This window comes from Microtus oregoni, unplaced genomic scaffold, assembly GCF_018167655.1.
Source record: "Microtus oregoni isolate MIOR12 unplaced genomic scaffold, Mior012 000057F_ref0000458, whole genome shotgun sequence".
In the NCBI taxonomy this organism is placed as follows: domain Eukaryota; kingdom Metazoa; phylum Chordata; class Mammalia; order Rodentia; family Cricetidae; genus Microtus; species Microtus oregoni.
The window spans coordinates 6,673,375-6,692,904 of NW_024543833.1; the positions used below are offsets into that span (position 1 = coordinate 6,673,375).

General features: G+C 42.0%; 1 protein-coding gene across 6 annotated transcripts in view; it reads right to left on the bottom strand.

The window, feature by feature from the left end:
• Tcf4 (transcription factor 4) overlaps nt 1-19,530 on the bottom strand; it is a 343,351-nt gene that overhangs the window by 219,849 nt on the left and 103,972 nt on the right. For all 6 annotated transcript variants that reach the window (XM_041639270.1, XM_041639273.1, XM_041639271.1 and 3 more), the window contains exons 4-5: nt 4,834-4,895; nt 1,378-1,474 (exon numbers count right to left, since the gene is read on the bottom strand). In XM_041639270.1, the coding sequence (XP_041495204.1) occupies nt 1,378-1,474; nt 4,834-4,895 (159 nt within the window). The remainder of the gene's footprint in view (nt 1-1,377; nt 1,475-4,833; nt 4,896-19,530) is intronic.

Below are 19,530 nucleotides of genomic sequence, written 5' to 3' on the forward strand. Positions count from 1 at the left end.
TAATAATAATAACTGAGAAGAACCTGGGACTCCTGCTAAAAGTTAACAATTAAAACCTCACTATGAGGTTTATCATTTTGAAGGGTGGAAAAAAAAACTACCAAAACCAAGAACCTAGATCAAATAGCATGTCATGGTACTCAGGGAACACATTCAAAGGCGTAAACTTGATGTGACCCACTAAAGACAACTTTGTGTTAAATACCTGATTTGATGTCAATCAAAAAAAAAAAAAAAAAAGACTGAGATGAAAGGACCTTCGACATCTTAAGGTACTGGCAAAGTTTTAAGGTGTGAAATCAGGACACTCTTGAAAAGCATTTGCAATTACAGTTTCTGTACAATGTAATTATTGATCAGAATTTTCCTTGGAGATTGGTCCAACAGCTTGTATCATGAGATTGAACCTCATTTATCAAAAGATTTATGATAGAATTTGGTCCATCTGAAAGAGTTCCTAATATTGTAAAGAATTCACATTTACTAGAACAAAGATCGTTATCTTTCATCAAAACTGAACTAGCCAGCTACTGGGACCGCTTAAGTCATTATGAATTATCTTCCCATTGCTCAGGTTTACTGCTGCTAGACAAACATCCCAAGTGAGTAGTCAGAAGCAGAGAAACACGCTAACACAGCCAGAAGGCAGGACACAACGGAAATCTGCAGACAGACTCAGAATGCAAGCAGCTTCTGTAAAGTGATATAGAATGAGGTCTATTTAGGGCAGTGGTTCTCAACCTTCCCAGTGCTGTGACCCTTTAATACAGTTCCTCATGGGACTCCCCAACCGTAAAATTATTTCCATTACTACTTAATAATGGTAATTTTGCTACTGTTATGAATCATAGTGTAAATATCTGATATGCAGGATATGTATTATGTGACCCCCCCAAAGGGGTCACAGCCCACTGGTTGAGAACCGCTCACCTAGACAATCAGCACAAAGTCTACAGCATGCAAAACCACAACCAGACCATACAACTCAACTTGGAGGGGTTATTCTGACCACACATGTCTTTGTCAATCATGAAGCCAAATATTTTATTACAAATATTTGTCACTTTGACTTCTTTAGTATGTACTGAGAAAACTACTGATAGCAACATTTTGGAAGGAATGTCTACATGGATCCTGTATCACTGAAAAATCTTCAATTTCATGTCTGAAAGCTTAGTGCTTGTCGATCTGTTCGCCAACATTCATAGCCATTTTATTTTCTAATTATGAATGCTATTTCTATCATTTAAGAGCACTATAGTAAACAGACTGACTGACCCGACTCCTAAAACTGAATGTCTGTCTGAGGCACATTTCCCATTCCTTGCCCAAACATGAGCTTTCCAAAAATACATGATAAAATAAAACTTTTCTTACTTTGTATTCTGGAATTGACAAAAGGTGGAGAGAGATTGTCATGTGACCCAAGATCCCTGCTGGTCATGTGGTCATAGGGAGTCCCATCTCCATAGTTCTGTAAATAAGATAACAGAGTAAGTCTCGTCATGTGACACACCTTATAAACACACTGCAATAATGAAACCTTTCCTATGAAAAGAAACGGGAGTCGGTTATTACTTGCCCCATGAAATCTCACTGTAAGAGCTTGCACCTTCATATGAACAGTAGGCGAAAGAATTCAAATGTTTCCCAAAGTCATAGCTGCGAAATCTTAATATAATGATAATGCTACCAACTTCATGGAATTATTGACGTGATTAAATTAAATAATACATGTCAAACAGCATACGCTCATGAAGTAAACTGCATATAACAAAAGTTATTCCTTCTCAAAACCTATGTTCAAGTAAGGAAAATGATTCATAGTCTGCAATGATTTGCCTCTTGGAAAAGCAAGGTAGGGGGGTCTGAGCAGCACTTAGCTTGAGATATTAACGTTTCGGTGTTTTATTTTAGCTGCTGTTGCAGCTGTGAAATGGACGGCTCCTTATATTAGTAATGAACACGCAAGCCTGTGAAGGGTAACAAACCCGCACTAGGATGAACATCAAAGCTTCAGGAACGGGCCTGTGTGCCAGCGCAGAAGGCAAAGGTGCTCACTGTATTCACCCGAAGACCTGAGTTCAACCTGCAAAATCCGTGGAAAAGTGGAGGAAGCAAAAAAACCACCCTACAATGCTGTCCTCTGACCTCTAGATCCGAGTAGTGACCCATCTTCATAGACACACTCACGCCCACTTATATATAAAGGTTAAAGCTTCAGCTTAAATCAGTGTTTATGCACGTAAACAAAACACACCACACCAAAACAATTTTAAGGATAAACATTTTTGAAGAAATGTGTCACTATAATAGTGTTCTCCTTATGTTGGGAATTTAAAAATTAATACAGTGTTTGTAATCTTTCCAACCACTTAAATTCCATGGAGTAATTCAATAACATCTAAGAAAGAGTTAAAATCTACTGTGTTATTTGATTTAAATGTCGGCCTATTAAAGAGCATCAAGTGACCAGAAAGGGGGGTGGGGGAGTGTCTGCTCAGCTGGCTGAACTGTCCATAAAGTCTAAGTCAAATTTACTCAGAGGTATCAGTTTGGTATGCTAGCCAAAGGGCAGAATCTGCCCACACATGAAAGATGGATGCTGTAAGAACAACAAAACGTCACATCACTTCAGTGTGGAAGGACCGAGACCCTCGGGACAAGCGACTGCGCTCTCCCTCACCTTTCTTCATTTACAAAAAATTAACCAGGATGACGCTAGACTCTAATCCTGCTAGAGTGTTAATTTGTTCCTAGACGTCTTCCACTAAGGACCCACCCAGGCATTGTACAACGCTCATTATTATTTATGAAATTCCCTCATCCTAGAGAGTGCACTACAAACTTAAAATACATGATCGAACTTAATTGTCAGTACAGTACTGTGCATAGAAGCTAGGACCGGCAGTGAGGAATGGGGGGAAAGGACACGGTGAGGTCACCTAGCGTGACTCTACAGACAGGGAAACCCCTGGACTTGGAAACTTAAACAATTAGATGGAGATTCAAATCATTCAGCAATATGTGTCTTGTATGCATTTACATATTCATGTGTGTGCGTGTGTGTCGTGTGTGTGTGTGTCTTCATGTGGGAGTATGGACTCATTTGTGTGTGTGGTACCTGTGTGTGGATGCCATAAGGCAAATTTAGGCATAAAATGCGCAGATTAGGGTAGACTAACTTGTCAGTAAGTCCCAGGTGCTGGGATTTTAAGTGCACAATACCACCCCTGGATTTTTTTTCTTACCAATGCATTATAGGGATCAAATCCAGGTCTTATGACTGTGAGCAAGCTCTTTGCTGACTGACCTATTTCCCAAGTCCTACCAATGCATTTCTTGTTTTTCTTTTCAAATTATACTTATTTACTTTGCGTGTGTGGTGGGTGGGGAGTCACACACACGTGTGCTGCAGCATATGCAGGACAAAGGACAGCTTGGAGTCACTTCTCTCTCTGCCGTGTAGGTCCTGAGGATGGAGCTGATAAGCTTAGCAGTAGGTACCTTTGCTCATTGACTCATTTCACAGACTTGCTTATTCAACAAAATTTGCAGTTTCTGGAAACTAAGTTTGAAAGTAAATCAGGAAGATTCTAAATGGGCTTTGTTTGCCAAAATTCAATAGAAAGTAGATTGTCAATTAGACTACATACACACTATGAGGCAGTTTAAGTTTTAAAAGTGAGCTACTGGTAGGGAATTAATAGTAAGAAGCTAATATAAAATTAATAATATATTTTACTATGAGAATCTAGCTCAATATTTATAGTTTTGCACTGAACCACACACAAGTGTGTGTAAGGAGAAACTAAGCAAGCCCAAGCGAACAGAACAATAGAGGACATTCTGTCATCCCCACTGGCTGTCAAGGGATGGATTTATTTGTGCAAGTGCAGACTGTAACGTGAGGAGGAGGAGGAAAGATTTCCTCCACCCATCCATATAATGCATTAGGATGTCAAGCTCGACAGCTGCTCCGAGGCTCAGCCGAGTTCCTCGTAGGCTTAGAGATCCTGCTACACCCTGCAGACCAGCGTGAGGCTCGTGGTGCCAAGGACAGGTGCAAAGTGTTAAGTACAACTGGCTAAAATAGCCTCTTGTGCAGCTTGATGGGCCACCTCTGTCTCCAGAGACAAAGCAGAGACCTCCCCCAATGCAAAATGATGGGGGGCATGTACAGTAAGATGTCCCCTCCCAGGAGAATGCCCCATCTAGAGAGGCAGGAAGGACGGATGTCCATCCTACTGCACTAAGTCGACTTCTAACTGGGGACACTGTATGTGTGTAATCAATCCTGCTGTGGGATTAGAGGCACTTAAAAAAAAAGTATTAAAGACATCATATGCAATGGCCTGCCTGGTGGAACAGTAACATGGCCCCAAAATAAAATGAATGCAGACTTGCTATGCAAATCATACTAATAGGTTAGACTCCCATGAAGTGTTATTCAGGAGTCTAGTCATACCTACACATGATGGATAAATTAGGATTTATTTAAGCTTGGTCTGAGTGCAACAAATGACTTTCTATCGCACTTGACCACCAACTGGCAAAGGTAAAGCCGTGTGTTTGATAAAAGGTCAGTACCAATTCGGCAGGTGTAAACTCAGGTGTGGTAACCAATAAAATCAAAGAATCCCAGAAGGCTGCCCTCGTTAAACTGATTATACAGATCTGTGCAGATGTGTGTGTGTGTGTGTGTGTGTGTGTGTGTGTGTGTGTATGTACCCTTGAGTGTGTGCATACCTGATGCATGTGAGAAGCTTAGTCAATTTACATATATGCCATGTCTGTCTGCTTGCCGGGGAAAAAAAGATTACATATACTTACCCTAGACGGGCTTGGATGGCCTCCATTCCCCCAGGACCCTGAGCTACTTCTGTCTTCTACATCTAGGGACAAGAGAGAAATTCTTTAGGCTTTCTTGTAATAATTCTTTCTTTTTGTATATGCATTTTTAAATTAATGTTTCAAATTAATCTCCTGTTGCCTTTAATTAAGAACCAGGCACAGGGTTACCACGATGACAGTGGGTTCTGACCCATCTACTTAAATTAACTAATTTAAATTCACAGCAGACGTGAACTGGACCCTCAGGAACCAGAGGTATGCACATAAAATTTACTTCAATCCTCCACAGCTTTCGATAGCCTCCGTTGTGAGAGATAGGAATTGGCGCTTAAAGTTTTATTAAAATCTTTTGAACAAAACAAACTTCAAAGTACATGAACATAATTTTATTCCAGAGGGAAAGTTAAGCTGAAGTAAATGCCCACACTGATACTTCCAACTCCACTGCCAGAATCTGACTAGATTCTGACTGTTCTCTAGCCCAGTTTATTACAGCAAACAACAGACATGCAACCCAAACTACTAATGGAAGGCCTCAGTCGTTCCCTCCAACTAGCATGGCGCACAGATAGAGGGGCTTTTGGAAGTTTGTGGAGACACCTCTGTTTCTAAGAAAATAAATAAACAAAAAGTCCCAGGATGGTCCATATAGACTCAACTATTATTATCAGCATTACAGTTATCATCATCATCAATATCGTCATCATTATCACCACCAGCGTCATCATCATCAATATCATCATCACTATCACCACCCCCATCACCATCACCACCACCACCAGCAGCATCACTAACATCATCATCATCAATATCATCATCATTATCACCACAATTACCACCATCATCATCATCATCATCACCACCAACAGCACCATCACTATCACCACCAGCACCAGCACCACCAGCACCATAATCATCACCACCACCACCATCACTATCACCACCAGCACCAGCACCACCAGCACCATAATCATCACCACCACCACCATCACTATCACCACCAGCACCAGCACCACCATCACCATAATCATCACCACCACCACCATCACTATCACCACCGTCATCGTCATCACCGTCATCATCACTGCTTTGAGAGCTTGACGTAAGGCATTTGATCATATCCACCCTGCCCCCAACTCTTTCTAAATCTATTTGTCCTCCTTTTCCTATCCACCTAACTTTGTTTCCTGTTTTCTTTATAATCTTTCAAAACTAATTTTTGCTTCCCAAATGGTCGTTGATGACCGATGGTCTACTGCAGAGTAAATTCGCATCCTGGTATTTGATATGTAGAAATTAAAGCTGATATTAGATTATGAGGCAGTATTTGATTTTGATAAGTCAAGCTTGAAGAGACCCCAGTCAGTGACCCGGGAGGTGGGATGCACTGAACTCTCTCCCTGCACAGTTCTATTGCTGACTAGAGTAAGGAACGTTCCTTCATGGCTGTTGTGAGCGAACTCCTGAGGACAGCATTGCCAGGAAGTTCTAAGGATCAACCTATATTTGAGGATGGCTTTGAGAATTTTGATGAAAGGCCCATTAAAAACATGAAAAGTTTCCTTGTTGTGTAGATTTTTTGATCCCGGTAGATAACAGACGGCCATCACAAACATCCTCTGACAGAATCGGAGGAGGGTGCGAAATTCTAATCCCATATACCGACTCTTCAAACATCTCCCTGATACTGTTTATTCTCTTATTGGCCTACTGTCATTCCTTTTATTACTGCTAGTTTATTATCAGCAGAAGCAATCACAGTATAATTAATTGGCTTATTTTTGGGTACAGAGGAGTACATGGTGTTACAGGATATCTTAAGAGAAGAGATAGCAATAACGAACTTACTGCTAATAAGCTTGAATCTTCATCAACCCCCCATCTCTCAGTGTCCCTTGTTTCCTGGCCCCATCTTCTCTCCCTCTTGTGGTCATCTTCCCCCCGCCCCATTCCCCACCCCTACTCCTCCTCCCTCTTTCTCTTTCTTAACCACAGGTCCTCTTGGTTGGCACTCCAGAAGACAAGGAATGACAAGCAGATACCCCATTAGACTCAGCGCACTGCAAGCTGAAGGCGTAGAAAGAAGGCTCAGGAGACTACATCAAGCCTAAAGAAAAAGTGTAAAACTTTCCCCAAACCTGTTGTTTAATGACCCAGGATGCTGCCCTATCCTGTACACTCTGAGCTATAGTACACGGAAGAAATTTGCAACCCTCAGGGATTTTCACACGACTGAGTTTGTATCCTCCATGGTTCTCTTAATTTTTAAATAAAACACAAACATTTTCAGGGGGAGGGGATTTAAAAATAAAAGCTCTCAATCATTGCAGATTTTCAAACATTTAGTACAACCTGACTTTTATTTTTTAACCTGAAACAGCCAACTTGGATTGATGGGAGATCCTGCCCTAAAATTACACCCAAAAGGCAAGAAAGGGGTAGATTTGATTTTCTCTGTCTGCCATATACTTCATATTGCTCAGACTTGTCTACTTTCAATTACCAAAAAGGGGGGGGGGGGTGTTAAACATCTAAGATAGACAAGGACAAAATGGACCATATGGCTCTGCCAGGGACTCTCCATGGGGGACAATTTTGACACCAAAAGACAATGGCAAGTTCCATAGGCAATTTTGGCTATCACAGGTTAGGAAATAGGTCAGGAACATTGCTAAACATTCTATAAAGGCAGGGAACAGTCCCTTCAATCAAGAATGTTCTTTCCCCAAGTATGGACCATGCCTGAGACACAGTCACCCCAGGCCAGCAAGAAAAGAAAAGAAGTTCGAGAAAAGATGCGTTGAAATTTAATTTATGACTTAACAAGAATTCTTCTCCCGATACACTGCGGCTATGGATTTGAACCCAGACTTGAGCGGGACTGTTTCAGGAGATATTTATGCATATCTTCTGTCCACGGCATAAAGGGGAAAATGATGGTCAACCCGGCCCCGGCTAATTAGCAGGCGGGTAAAACACATCAAAACGAGTATTCCCAACTGGGCAATTTCAAAAGCAAGCAAGCCGCTAATTAAAAATGCTGGAAGTCGAGCTTTTTCAAAACAGGTTAAATACTGGCTGGGTTCCTTCACAAAAAGAGATTCCCACCCAATCAGATCCGACTGCTCTTTTCCCATCCTTTCCCGTTTCCATCTTTCTCATTTCCTGACCTCACGCTGCTCGGCCTTCCTTTCTATTTCCTCTCTTTTATTGCTCTCTTTTGAACAGGATCTTCCCTGACGAGATCTAGAGGATGAGGACAAACCACCAGCTCTCCCCCAACTCAATAAATAGGACCACCCAATGAATTCTAATTGTATTTTATCTTGGAAAAAAATCTATATAAACGGGTATGCATTTATGTAATGCAAAAAGAAAGTCCCTTGTGGCAATTCATAAGCAGGTAAACATGTTACTTTTTAGCCATCTGTTGACATCTTCTCTGTCCTAAGCTTCATCAGACCTGATAGTTAAGGGAGCGTTTTACCTCAGTAACCAGGCCAAGGCATCTCATCTCCAAGTCCATTCACCGCCATCTGAATTCCTTGGCATGATCACGTCAAAGCCAGCTTCTTAGGGTGCACCTCAAACACAGAGTCTGTACCTCACCAGTGAGGCAAAGGCAACAGTGTTTATCGCCGGGTCCCGGGTAATTTTCACACACATCGCAGAGTGTGAGAAGCAGGAGAGTATGCTATTACAGACAGAAGACAAATGGCACCCACACCCCGGACAGTAGCCTACCTCACTGAGTACATTGGTTATCGGATAATGGAAGTTAGCTTGAGGTTAACAATTACTGTTTTTGCAGAGGACTACCTGAATATATACCTGGAAGCTCACAACTGTCTGAAACTCTAGCTCCAGGGTATCTGACATCCCTCTGACTTCTTCATACCTATGTACGCCTGTGTATGAGTGCGCATGCACGCAAGCATGAACGCAAGCACGAACGCAAGCACGCACCCGAGCACGCACATGCGCAAACATACACACGCATGCGCACACACAAATATTTCTTAAGCACAAGCGAATAACCCTTCAGAAAAAGTAAAAGCTCTGACTCCACATTTACGCCATGCTCCTGTCTCACAGCATCCTAATGGTACCTGCTAGACTCACGTTGTGTGAAACCTGCACGCGGCCTACGCCGGACCACCATTCATTCTGTGCCGGACGCTGCACAGCCTTACCATGGGTTTGTTCCTATTACTTTGTGCCTAGAAGGGGTATAAAACCTTTTGACAACGAAACGGCACAGTCACTGGCATCTACAAAGTCCATTCTTGAGACCCACAGAATTGAATGTAAAACAAAGCAAAAAAAACATTAGTTGTTTTTTTTTTTTTGGCTTTGTTTTTTAAACAGGGCTCCACTATGTAGCCTTGACTGTCCTGAAAACTCTATAAGTAGACCAGGCTGGCCTCGGACTCACAGAGATCCGCCTGCCTCTGCCTCCCCAAGTGCTGGGATTAAAGGTGTTCACCACTATGCCTGTCGAAAACCTCAATATTTTAAAGTAAGTTTTTGTGCAAACTTTACAGCAATCTCTGGCCACATGTGCCCTGTACACCATGGGGTGAACTTGCCTGACTCTTCCTTCCCTCTCATAGGAAATGAAGCTAAAGGGTGACCAGCCGTTTGCTGGACATTTCTGTCCTAATAGCATGCCAACTTGATGTATGAGAAAAGTGAGGCTCAGAGGGGCTAGCAAGGCACCCGAAGTTTTAGTACACAGCAGAGTAAGACAAAGCCCCAGGTCACATGGGACCATAATTCAGGGAGTGCATCCAGCAAACACCTCAGTGGTATGAGCTTCTCAATCCTACACCCAGCTAGGACGTCCCTTCTTGCCCCCGAGATGGAGCAAATATATATAAAGCACATTTCTGCCCACTACTGTATCCATAAGACATTAAAGATAGATATCCAAGAATAAATAAATTAAACATTTGAATGGATCACAAGGCAATAGTATAAAAGATAGCTAATAATTCTATCAAAAGAGATGCTATGATGGGCTAGATATTTGTTTGAGGTACACAGAAACTTTAGAAGCTATTATATTGGCAAAAATGAAAAGAAAATTTAATGCAGTTATCTGAATAAAAGATAAAAATGATTCTGGGGAAACAAAATTAACACTTGCTTTTTAATTTGATGGAAAATTCAAGTTTTCCCAACAGAAGTCAGAATAGAAAGAAGCAATTCATTTTACCTACAAAAAAATCACACTTGTGGAGTCACTGAGGCTGGCTCAATACTATAGTTCATTAAACAGACATTTCTGCTACAAAGAACCCTATGGATATTTGCACACTCCACCCCAAGCTGTGATGAATATATATGTAATATATCTTATAGCAAAGAAACATGCTTAACTGTCTCTCAATACCTTGTATGGTATACAGCAGACAGGAAGTTCTTTAGTTTTTTACTGAATCAGACAAGCACAAAGGGAAGAAAAAAAAATAGTATTTCTGGTATAAGAAAGTGTTTACATCTCAGTTATGAAACAAAACAGAGAAAGACCCAGGTAACAAAAAAGAAGAAAGACGGCTGTGATAAAGACATCTCAAGAAGCAACTCCTGCTACTCATGGGTACAAATGACCAGCCACCTCTTCCCCGTGGGCATGGGAAGGGATCACAAGGCCATGGGCGGAAGGAATGATACAAAAATACCAGTAGATGAAAGAAACTACACTTTCAAAGCCTGAAACGAGCTCGGTTGCCTGAGGTTTCTTTCTGATAACAATCCAAACTAGGATAGTCTTGGCAACTTTCACAGATGTGTGGGCTGCTCTGAGAATCAACAAGCCGTTGAGAAGCTCTCAGCTCACGGGGTCCTCTCTCTGTGAAGTCATTCTAAAATGTCTGACCCTTTGCTGCCAAACTGCAGAAGGCAACTGGGCGGAGCTCAGACACGAGTGGACCCTGAGAGGGAGGATCCACTGGTGGGATGCTAATTCTCCACGGCTTCCCATCCACTCACTGCCCTTCGGGGTTTGCTCACTGGCATCTCTACTTTGTGGACCATGAGGCTGAAACTACCCAGGAAACTGGGCAAACCTTGAAACTCTGTTCTGGGAGTTGGAGAGCAGCCTTAGATTTGAACAGGGGCTCTGCTATGTCCATCACGGTAGTCCAAATAAGTCACCGGCCTCTCTGAACTCATTTTTGTGAACCACAAAATGAGCGAGTTCGATTTCCATTCTTGGAAATAGGGCAGGCTAGTATATTTGGATAACCCTCCCACAGAAGACTAAAAATGATGGATAACAGGCCTTTTTTTTTTCTTTTACGTCTTCTTTAAAATACTAATGAGCCGACACGATATGAAAGTTCCAGCCAGCCAAAGCTAAAAATCAAAGCAAAAGCTGGAACCCAGGGCACAAGGAGACATTTCTGCCCTGAGAACATGTACCAACTTAGAAAATGTAATGACCACTTAAACAAAGAAAGCAGAAGAGAAGAGTAAGACCTGCCCCCAAAAGGGGATAAAGGGGAGATCGTATTTGTAAGCTTAAGGAGATATCTTCATGGTAAAGGGCTAATTTTCACTTGTTTAACACAAAGGGAAGTACCCCTGCCCCCCCCACCACACACACACACACACTGGAAGAAACTCTCAGCATCCAATCCTGCTGATAGATAGAGGCTCATTTGCTCATGGCCTCCCAATAAGAAGTTCTACAAGCCACCTGGAACCTGGAACTTAAGGAACTCTGAGTCTCATACTTTTACGGTTCTTCATATTGCTAATAAACAAGACCAGAGACGTGTGCATGGTCACCCGGAGGGCCGAGAAACACGAGATAATGTGGATGCACAAATACTCCTTTTCCAATGCACTCGAAAGCTTTACCCTAAGTGAGCATTCAAGAGGCATTGGATTTGTTCCGTCGCTCCAGCTATCTTTAAAATATTCCTTTCATGTCTTATCACTAAAGCATCTTTCTGCATGTGATACATAAATTTAGTGGTGTCAAAGGTTATGCTAGAACCCCACAGACCCATATAAAGAACACAGATCAAATATTAGGTAGGCGTATTCTTAGATTGAACTAAAGCAGGATATATTTTAGACGCAAAGCTAGTGATTGATTCTTTCCATTGAGCCTAGAACCCACTAAACACCAAGATCGCTCTGGAGGAAATGCATTGATTTACACTGAAAACGTCCATAGATTCCAAAGCATTCAGAAGCTATGGATGGCGAATTCCTCTGAGGAGCTAATCTTTCAGAGACAAGTCAGCAGCTACACGGCATTGAGTCTGCTCTACACCACCAGCACTGTGGAATATCCTCCACACAGAGTAGGGACTCACAGAATACATACATCTGTGGCTCCTACTAATTCCCTAGTCCAGGAAGAATCCTTGGCTGAGCCCTGCACACAAACTGAGATGGCATATGCTCTCCGTCACTGCCAGATGAATGCAGAGTTCAAAATATTTCATCAGCAAAGAGCACTTTAAGGGCGTGCACACTTTCACTAGCAGCCAGCTCAATATGAGCTCTCAGCCGAGTGATCGGAAGTCAAACCTGAGGACCAGTGCCGACAGGGGAAGCGCTGAGGAGCTCCTGATACTGATAACCCATGTCCACGTGACGTTGACAACTGCTGCCGTTTTCTATTAGAAACAAGATGTGATGCCTCAGCAGGCAGGAATTGTGTGCAAGGGCGAGCACTGCGGAATAACTCCGGCACTTCGTAGAGCTGACAGGGCAAAAGACAAGACAGGGATGCTTTCCACACCTACAGGTGTGCTAAGACACTATCAGGAAAGAGAAAGAGGACCTGAGCGTCCCGGGTTTCCACTAATGGCTCAGAGCTTTACATACCCGATCTGAAACTGAAATGGTGTGTGTGTGTGTGTGTGTGTGTGTGTGTGTGTGGTGTAAGTGTACATGCATAGGTGTGAAAGTAAACTGCAGATACTGTAGAGACCACAGAGCAGAAAATAACTTGTTGGGAGGGGAGTTACTGTAATGCTTTTAGCCTTTATTAATGTCAGTTAGTATGTCTTTTAAGCATTGCAAAAAATGTTATTCTAAAATATATAAAGAAATAGCAATGTTATTTTCCACAAGTCTATAATAAGCTCCTTTACTAAATTTAGTATGGAACAATTGCAGACATACAAAATGAAATACGTTTCCTATATACATTATAAGTCAGGGCGAGAATTTTCACAAATTCAGGCAACAGCAGTGACCATAGCTACCATGGTAAAAATATGTCAGTGCTGTTACTTGTTTTCAGACTCAGAAATCTTTTGTAAATGCAAGGTAAACAGGTAAATTGGGAAATCAATCAAAAGTCATCTCCAAGTTTTACTATGTAGCAATCCCTAAAATTTTGAGGTGTCCCTAATAATCAAACTTGGAGAATTCTCTAGTTGAACTAATCAGTGGGAAATGTGGAGATCCATGAGGCTATGATGTGTTCCAGGGCAGCTTGGGAAATGCCTGAGGTGGTAGTGACTCCCCCTGAAGGGAAGTCCTAAGTGAGATCTCAGAAGCAAGAGAGGCCATGAATACAGACAGTGAAAGAACCTCTCAGCCTAAGAACCAGTCCCCCTAAAATAACACAGTGGGAGATGAACCACTTCAGTCAGGTGACAATGACAGCAGAGGCCCACGTGGTGCCTGAAGTGTAGGTTGAGGCCAACCACCAAACCCAGTGCCAGGAGATCCAAATTAAAGGTGAAGCTTTTGTGGAACGTTCCTCAAGCAGCATGAGAACCACAAAGTAACCGGTCCAGAGAATAAAACGTTCAAAGAGGAACAAACTCAAAAATGGCTTCATTTCTTACCAGAACACATTCCAATCCCAACGCCTTGAACATAAAACCTACTGTGCATGTAATATTCATGGCCCCAAACCAATGGTACCAACACAGATATGTGATTAATAGTGTCTTCATTGGATTCCAATGAAGGGAGAAGAGAGTTGAAACACACATCAGCTCTATCTTGGTCCCTGTTTGCCTCGACTGCCTCAGCTCCCTGGAGTACCATCAGGGAGGCTCTGAGAAGAGGGCTCCTGAAATTGAAATATTAGTGAGCTGTAATTGCTTTCTATGACCACAGTGGTGGCCGGCTTCTCCGAATGACATTTGTACTCTGGTTCTTATTTTTGCCTTTTATTTCCCTTTTGTTGTAAAATAATAATAATAATTTTTAAAACATGCTTCTCCTGCTTCTTGTGTTCTCATCTCTTCTCATTCCTTATTCCAGCTACTTCTCTGATATTGCTGAAACAAAACAAAATACTTTTCGACATTTAGAAATTTAGCTTTCTAAGAGTCAGTCAACTTATGTATCAAATATTCACACACACACGCGTGCACACACGAATACACACACACAGGCATATAAACACACATGCACACATATACACACACATACATACATACATATATATGCATGCAGATACACACATGCATACACGTGCACATACACACAATACATACACATACGCACACACATACACACATGCATATACACACAATACATACACATGCACATACATACACGCACACACATACATACACACACATGCGCACACACATACATACATACATACACACACACACACACACACACACACACACACACACAGAGTTTTCCCTTTCATCCTTTCCGTATCTGATCCTTCTACCTGTGTGTACCACCACAGCCTATGACCTGCCAAAGACAACTAATCAATCCTGCATGTTCTCTTCAGGGGTCATGTCTCAGTTTTAGGACAATTTTCTCTGTATTTAGGCTCAAATGTGCAAACCACACTATATTACTCTGCAAAACATCAATGAGAAGGCTTAATTAAGTAACACTGACAGATAAATCCATTTCTTGCACAGTAATCAAATCAAAGCAGGTTGACATAACACAGGAACTTAATACAGTATGTTATTCCCTTGTAATTGGAAAAAGGCCCTTTACTCGCATTAAAGCAATCTTCTGGGTATCGGCAAAATAAGAAGGCTCAGAGCTTTAATACTGCCCTATAAAAGTCTCAAGGCTCAGAACCCATCAGCAAACAAGGCAGATTATCTAAGTCCTTGATCAAGGCAGAAACTACTGTTCTCAACCACTAACTCTTCATCTCCGTTACAATTAAAAAGAGGTAAATCGACATCAAACACATATACACTGGGAAGCTTCAAGAAAGTGCACAAACTGCTTCCGTGTTTGTAGATCTGCCTCCACGTGTAATTTAAGCCTCTCAACAATGAATCTCGAGCACTTTACTACTGTGAGATTGCAATGCTGGGGCGCAAACACGGCCTCCCTTCACTTTCCTATATGGGCTCCGTGCTGCACGCTGCCTGAATACATTCTAACTCTTAATCACATATAACTGTGGCCAACAGAATTACGAAAACATAGAAAATGAGCATGTGCCACATCCATGGTTTATCAGAACACTTACCTAGTCACGAGTATACTGCCCGGCCTAGGCTGAAATCCAGAAGAGGTTAACATCACCGTACCTTGTTTAAGTCCCCAAATTACACAACTTTTCAGGCATTTCTTTGGATTTTGATGGCCCCATTAGTCATTAACCAGTCTCAAGACGGTTTTAGTAACTCTTCCAGAAAGTAACCCTTGTACAATGTAAGACCTATTTGGTCATGCTCACATTCTTGATTGACCACCAAAACACTCTAATGATCCTCATTAAAAATTACAGCTAACCTTGCTTCAGCAGGCAATTAATCAATAAAAGACCAAAGGCTGAGATGAAGAAAAAAATATCTTTTAGTGTCCTCCCACCATTCTCCAAGGTCCCTAATGTTAAAGGGTTTTAACAACAATGCAGTCTAAGTTATATAAAGTATTGCTTGTGACTAATTTACAAGCAGGGATGTGTGGATATTATTTACTTCTGCAGTGTTTCAACGTGCACATCCCAAGGACAAATCAGTACTGCTATCAAAATCAGGTAGTTTAATGTTGATACTTTTATCCACTTCATAATTCACATTCCAAATTGGTACCACCCATCCCTATGGGGAAGACAATGTCAAAATATCATGCATTGTATATAAACCCCATGTCTCTTTCATCTATTTTATTGGAAATGGCTCCTTAGTGCTTCTCTGAGTGATACGGAATTTCAGAAGAATATGTATAAGTTAATCCCAGAGGATGCTTCCTAGTGATTATATCCTCCCTAGGTGGACACAGCACTAGAAAAGTGACTCTATGTCTTTCCAAGGATGACACATCAAGAGCCCCATGAAAGCACAGTGTCTTGCTTTTCAGGTGATAAACTAATGCCTGTCACCTGGCCACGGTGCTGTACAGATTCTACTGTGTAAGTAGTTCTCCATGCTGCACTCACCACAGTCTCTGGAGAGATCCTTTAAGACCATCCTAACTAATGTGTGGTTACATGCTCACTAAAAACACGAAAGAGTGAAAATAGACTAAGTCAAAAATGAAAGCATCCTCCAGTCTCTATTACGATTCTCATTCTAAAATGATTTCCTAATGAATCCTAGTAGATCTCTGGTCTGTAGTCCAATGGAAAACTTCAAAGAAATTTGAATTCTGTTTGAATTAATTCAAAGATTTCTTCAATTTTTTACTAATATGGTAGTGATAGACCCCTGTCAGGAAGAGTTGCCTTGTGAACTAGGTCAGGAAGAGGAGAACAAGGAAAAGAATATGTTAAACATATCGGTACTATAAACCGAGAAAGAATTCAGCCAAAATGAAGGTAGGATTGAGCAAACAACTTGGAAAGCAATCCAATAGATGAGGGCATGCTGAATCCTCCACCCTGGGGCCAGGCCATCATCCTATACGCTGTTGCTCCCAGCTTCGCCATTTCCACTCACCAGGATGTATGACCTGCCACAAAGGTAACACATCCCGCAGCATAGACAAGCACCATCAGGTACGACACAGAGAAAAATCTAGCACAGCTCTCACAGGCTGGCAAAAATAAAACCAAGAGATAGCTAAAGTTTTAGTGTTAGATGGAGAAACTGATATTGTAAATTTATATTGTCTTATAGTTTTAGTTGTGTGCCTAGTCTTCAACGGCTGAGACAACAAACCTTTGATTCACAGCAGTGACCTGCCTACGTGGTATACTGGCTTCACAGAGACACCAAAGTTGTGGAAACAACAAACCAACATCTGATTGCACGTAAGGCCCATTCCATGAGACAGAACCCACACCTGACAGTGCCTGGGTGGTCAAGAACCCGAGACCAGAAAGGCCCTGGATCTAGCATAAAACCAAATACTATTATTCTGTTCAAGTGGTAAACTGACTCCTAACAATGTTCTAATATACCCATAAATTAGTGTCTTATGCAGTCTTCATTGGAGAAGCTTCCCCTTACTGTAGATGGGAACTCATACAGAGATCCACAGCTGACTGGACAATACGCAGAGAATGAGAAACCTTGGTACATTCAGTCCTAAATGAGATTTCTTCATCAAATTCCTCCCCTCAGAACTCAGGAAACTCTACAGAATAAGAGGTTTAAAAAAAAGCCAGTAGGGATGGAAGATACCGAGGAAACGGTGCCTTCCAGACACAACAGAACTGAAACACGTATGAACTCAGAGGCTGTGGCAGGATGCACAGGTCCTGGGCAGGGTCAAGTCACGTGGAGTCCCAGGGGTGAGAAAGGAAATAGACACGAGCCCTCATCCCTAACTCAGAAGCGAGCTCTAACTGACAACCACTCACAGAGGAAAAATATTATCCCATATATTCTCACTGGCTACATAAACTACACTTAAGGGCAGTCCATAGTGGGAATTTTTTTGTTAGGCCGCGTAATGCTATAGTTGGACATTTTTTAACCTTACTGGTATTTTGCTTATATATTATGGTTTCTGATTTTTTTTTGTTTTGTATGTAATGGTGTGGTGTGTGTGTGTGTGTGTGTGTGTGTGTGTGTGTGTGTGTGTGTTTGTCTGTGTTTCTCCGGATTCTCCTATTGTTTGGTTTTATTCTGGTTTGGTTGTTTGATTTCCTGTTTGTTTTCCAAAGAGAGAGAGAAGGTGTTGAGCCAGATGTATGGGGAGGTGGGGAGGACCTACGAGGAGATGAGGAAGGGGAAATGGATCAGAATGTATTGTATGAGTAAAACTAGTTTCAATTTTAAAAAAATGAAAAATATTTTCCTAACTTTAAGGAGCAGGTGTACAAATGAGTTAGACACCAAATACGAGGCTGCACTGCTCGGCCGCCAAAATAAAGTGACAGGAAATTTGTCACATGGTAGAACTTTGCCATCACTTGATGGGACAGGGGAAGTTAGTTTCTTACAAACAATACAAAGTGGCAACAGCCCCTTTCGCCTGTGATAATGCCCTTGCTCGCCCACGATTTGGAGCGTGCTGATGGATTTCAGCTTGAGCTACACAAGGCTGAGAGCAGCTTTCCCACAATGCCCTACCAACCAAATGTCAGGCAGACAGACATCGGCAGGGGTCCCCCTTGCCTGTGTCTGTGTGTGCATGTTTGTGCATGTGTATATGTATAAAGTCAGTGTGCACACTGGCCCAACCCATTTGAATAGCCTTCTAGTTTCGTGATACCAACGGTCATGTCTAAGACAATGCCCGTGTTTGTGTTTTTCATCAACTTGGTCAGAGAAGTCTGATGTAGGCATTTCACACTATACCTCAATAACGTAATCATACTTTTGCTTTATGTTTTGGTTATTTCTTAAAAAGGTTTTATGTTCACTTCAATTAAGATGATGCATCTGGAGTCACTTAAAGTATGAAATCGGGATCAAAAGGAGCTCCAGACTTAAATATGAGCAGACTACAATCATTTTCACATCGCCAATACTGCCCCAAACCCTGTCACCAATGTCCGCTCGTGACCCCTGTTCTGCCCAGTGTACCACATAGAGTCATCTCTGAACCGCAAAATCGGATGGCATCAATTTGCAGGCACCCAGGACTGTGATGACAGAAACAGCCCATGGTGTCCCCCAAATACATACTGTTTCTTATACTTCCACTTTCAGGGGCCCAAAAACATGCAAACACATGTTCACCCTATTCCAGCTCTGGTTATAACTGTTACAACCATAAAAAGCCAGAAGCACCGAGTGGTGTTCTTGGGTTCAGTCCTAACACGCTCAAAGGATCAGGGAATAGACATTTCATGCCGGGAAGTCCGTAGCTCAGATGTCTCCTGTCTTGGCCTATCTGGTCACCAACAAGTCACTGGTGGAAAAGAGGTTACTGCCCCACTCTATGTGCCCCAAAGCCAGCCTGCAGCGGTGGAGGGGGAGCCATAACTCGCCTAAGGAATGGTAGAAATGTCATTGGTTTGAAAGGAGAGAAGGACAGAGAGACCCAAAGAATGACAGTAACCAGGCGTCTTGAGGGAAAACCAGAAGCAGAGAGGTGACCAGAGAAGTCTGGGCTGTCAGTGAGAATAATGATTTATCTGATGAGATTAGCAAAAGGTTGATTAGGAAAGATGCCTGCCCAACACGGCAAAGATTGCAATGTAACTCGAAGATTCTGTTTTGGGGGAGCCAGTGCCTGCCAAACTCGCTCCACAGAGCAGGCTAGCTGTTAGGGATACAGTGGGAAAATAGCCACTAAGCCAGATTTTATTTGATTTGTACTGATGATTTTTATTAGAATACATGGATCATTGCTTCAACCTTT